General features: G+C 38.9%; 1 protein-coding gene across 1 annotated transcript; it reads right to left on the bottom strand.

The window, feature by feature from the left end:
- Positions 1 to 387: 387 nt before the first annotated feature.
- LOC149148594 (BAHD acyltransferase DCR-like) lies at positions 388 to 2,051 on the bottom strand. Its single transcript, XM_089439811.1, has 2 exons — positions 1,514 to 2,051; positions 388 to 1,372 (listed from the first exon to the last, which is right to left on the bottom strand). The coding sequence occupies exons 1-2, from the start codon at positions 1,973 to 1,975 to the stop codon at positions 500 to 502; spliced, it is 1,335 nt and encodes a 444-aa protein (XP_089295937.1). The 5' UTR covers positions 1,976 to 2,051; the 3' UTR covers positions 388 to 499.
- Positions 2,052 to 3,162: the final 1,111 nt, after the last annotated feature.

Below are 3,162 nucleotides of genomic sequence, written 5' to 3'. Positions count from 1 at the left end.
GCTTATCTCACACACACACAAATATACTCAAGAAAAACAAGAAGAAGATGCTCTGACAGCCTTCGCCCAATATGCTTATAGATGCTTTGACAGGCTGTTTCATCACTCATGGTGGCTAGACAAAATAAAACTACACACCGTTAGATTCCATTAATAAATTAGATTTTGATAGTATGACAATGGATAATGACTTATTTTTCCACTAATCAATTATATATATATATATGATATTTTATTAATAAAAAATATAATTAATCGATTATATAGCAATATTTATGATAATTTAAAACATTGAATTGAGAATATTCGACTTCAAATATATTCTAATTTTTTAAATATTAAATCAATCTTATTGGAATAAGATCGAATAAGATAAAAAAGACCAAACAAACCAGACTGTACAATGCATTGCCATTAAACATGTTTAAAATACCAGTCAACTAAAGGAATATATATATAAAAGCTACCTACTCCATGATCAGTATTTTATAATTTTCTTCTAATCATATATAGGGAAAAGAAATTGCGGGTCGGCTTCCAAGGCGGCCATGAAAGGAGGGAGCAAGCTGATCTCGAGATCGACGCTTCCTCCTCCTTCCCTGGCGGGATATAGGGATACTTTCCCATCCAACTTGTTGGCACAGCCACTTCTTACCCGCACCGCCCTTCCCCATCCGAAGTCGTTGTCATACATTGGAAATCTCGGAGAACTCCCAATGAACACAGTACCTCGGATTGTTTTATCCAGCTTCATTACACTCGGGTGCTCGTTAAATCTTTGCAGCTCCGCCCTGATGCTGCCATCGGTTATGGGTGATATGATGTGGTGCAGCAACGATGCCGTGGATGAGATATCGGCCGCCAGGAGCTCCCCGACCGTGACGGTTGTGCTAATGACTTGGATGACGTTCCCGAAATAAGAGAAAGGCAGCGGAGGAACCAATCTGTCTCGGCAGTTCACTGAGAGCTTGAAGGTCGTCGGCTCGTGGGGAAGCAGGCCGCGAGCCCGTGTGATGGCCTGCCACAGGTGGGCACACAGTGCCTGGAAAGAGGAGATTATAATTGAGTCCTCTGATCTATTCCTGTTGGCTCTGTCCTTCAGCCTCAAGATCGTTTCCTTGCTGAAGTGAAATACTTTTTCTCTCAGCGGAGGCGGGGAGAAGTTGTTGATCGTTAGGGTTTGAGGTAGCTCCAGAGCTATGTGCGAATCTTTTATGTCGAAACACCGGCTGTGAAGTGGGGGGTGAGAGATTGTGGTCGCTCCTCTGCAGAGATCCGCCCATGAGTTTATCAAATTCCATAATGAAGTCCCGTCTACCACCACGTGGTTGACAGTGAAGCCTATCGCGACTCCATCTCTCAGCTTCGTCACCTGATCATACTCAAATTTGGAATTGAAAGACCATAGAAGGAAAAAGTATATCTAATCTAAACATTTGAGTTGGAGAAAAGAGTGAATAATACCATTAAATCTGACACAAGGGGTTTAGGAAATAAAATTGGTTGAACTGACCTGAACCACCAGCAAAGGAAGAAAACGACCGTCCACGTTAATAGCACCGTTAAGTGCAAACAATTGGCCAACAACACCTGGATCAGCCTCTGTACTCGCTACTTCTTGAATCCCGACATCTGGCGCAGATGCTTCGATCAAATCCACGCCGGCATCATTACAGTCGATGTACAGAATCCCATCTGAGGAAGTGATCAGCCTTCCTGCCAATGGGTAGAAATGGACGAGGACTTCAGCGAGGCTCTTCTTCAGAACCTCCACCGCCGAAAAGAATTGGTTATCATCGGCGAAGGGCATGTGGTAAAAGAGACCTTTCTGAATGTAATCGAAGTAGAGCATCTGTAAATCAGAAGGGCAGAGCTTGCAGTGCTGGCGCTGCGATGGACGAGATGGGCTTACTGTCGATTTTTTATCGAAGCGGACCACTTGTTTGGTGGAAGGGATTGCAGCTTCGACAGACATGGCGAAAAAGCTTGTAATGAAGGAAGTGGAGTCTCTATAACATGAAAGGGAAAGAGAACCACAATTCCTGAATTCGCAAGGCCGGTACGCTCTATATATCTTAATCCATGGGAAGGGCATGAAATAAGTGATGTGATGCGGCAAATGACAGGTCATTTTTTAAACGTTTTTTTATAACACAGTTCCTTTTCCCTCCTCGGATGTAGGTTGACTTTAAGTAGGGTTAGATGAAAGAAAGATTTACAAGATTTTTAGGGTAAAATGGTGTAATCAAGATTATACAAGATTCAGTAAAAGTTTGAAAGGCTTTTTAACCGTTCGTATTTTAGAGTTGACTTCCATCTTTCACGTGTTTAAACCTAAAACTACCTCGTAAAACTTAACTCATTCCCCGTCTGAGAAGGAACCTTAGGTGTAGTTATTAGTTTAATAAACCTAAGTTATTAGTTTAAATCTGTAGGGTTTACAGTCTTTCTTTCTCTTAGTAAACCAGGTCATAACTTAAGGGTTTGAACTTTGAATGGTTAATTTTCTCAAAACTCACACTATACAATATATTCATTACCCATTAAAAACTATATATTATTTATTTTAATTATATATTTTTAAATTTAATTATACTTTTATTAAATTTACTGATGTGTATTTGAAAAAATAAAATAATTAAATTATTATTATACTAAAAAAATATAATCAATCATAATCAATCAATATTAAAATTGTAATAGACAATTATTACATTTTTTAAGATAAAAATAACACTATTTATAACATAAAATGACAAAATATTAAACTAATAATTAATTTTCTACATAATAATTTAACCTCTAGTATCTTAATTTATTAAAATAGTAACATAACATTTTTAATTATAAAATTTCACTTTCCACATTTACTTTAATCAAATAACCAAATGGAAAGCTGCCTCCTCTTCCTTTGCCATCTTTCCCTCTGCCCTAACTGGCAGTGGCGTGCGCATAGTGTTTCAATAGCCGAGCGAAATTATATTGCTCCGTCCTACAGATCCGCTGGACCAACTTTCAATTCGTTGGCTGCCATCTACACTCCGGTGGAAAGGAGCAAGACCGATGTGCCTCTCGTGGATTACAACCCATATAACCGGGTTTTCATGTAGAAGGCAATGTATACTGGTTAACCGGTTTTCATGTAGAAACCAATATATACTT

Source organism: Pinus tabuliformis, chromosome 9, assembly GCF_031772625.1.
Source record: "Pinus tabuliformis cultivar Carrire ecotype Pingquan chromosome 9, CPIR1, whole genome shotgun sequence".
In the NCBI taxonomy this organism is placed as follows: domain Eukaryota; kingdom Viridiplantae; phylum Streptophyta; class Pinopsida; order Pinales; family Pinaceae; genus Pinus; species Pinus tabuliformis.
The sequence above is the reverse complement of the archived record's forward strand: the minus strand, read 5'-3'. Positions and strand labels throughout refer to the sequence as shown.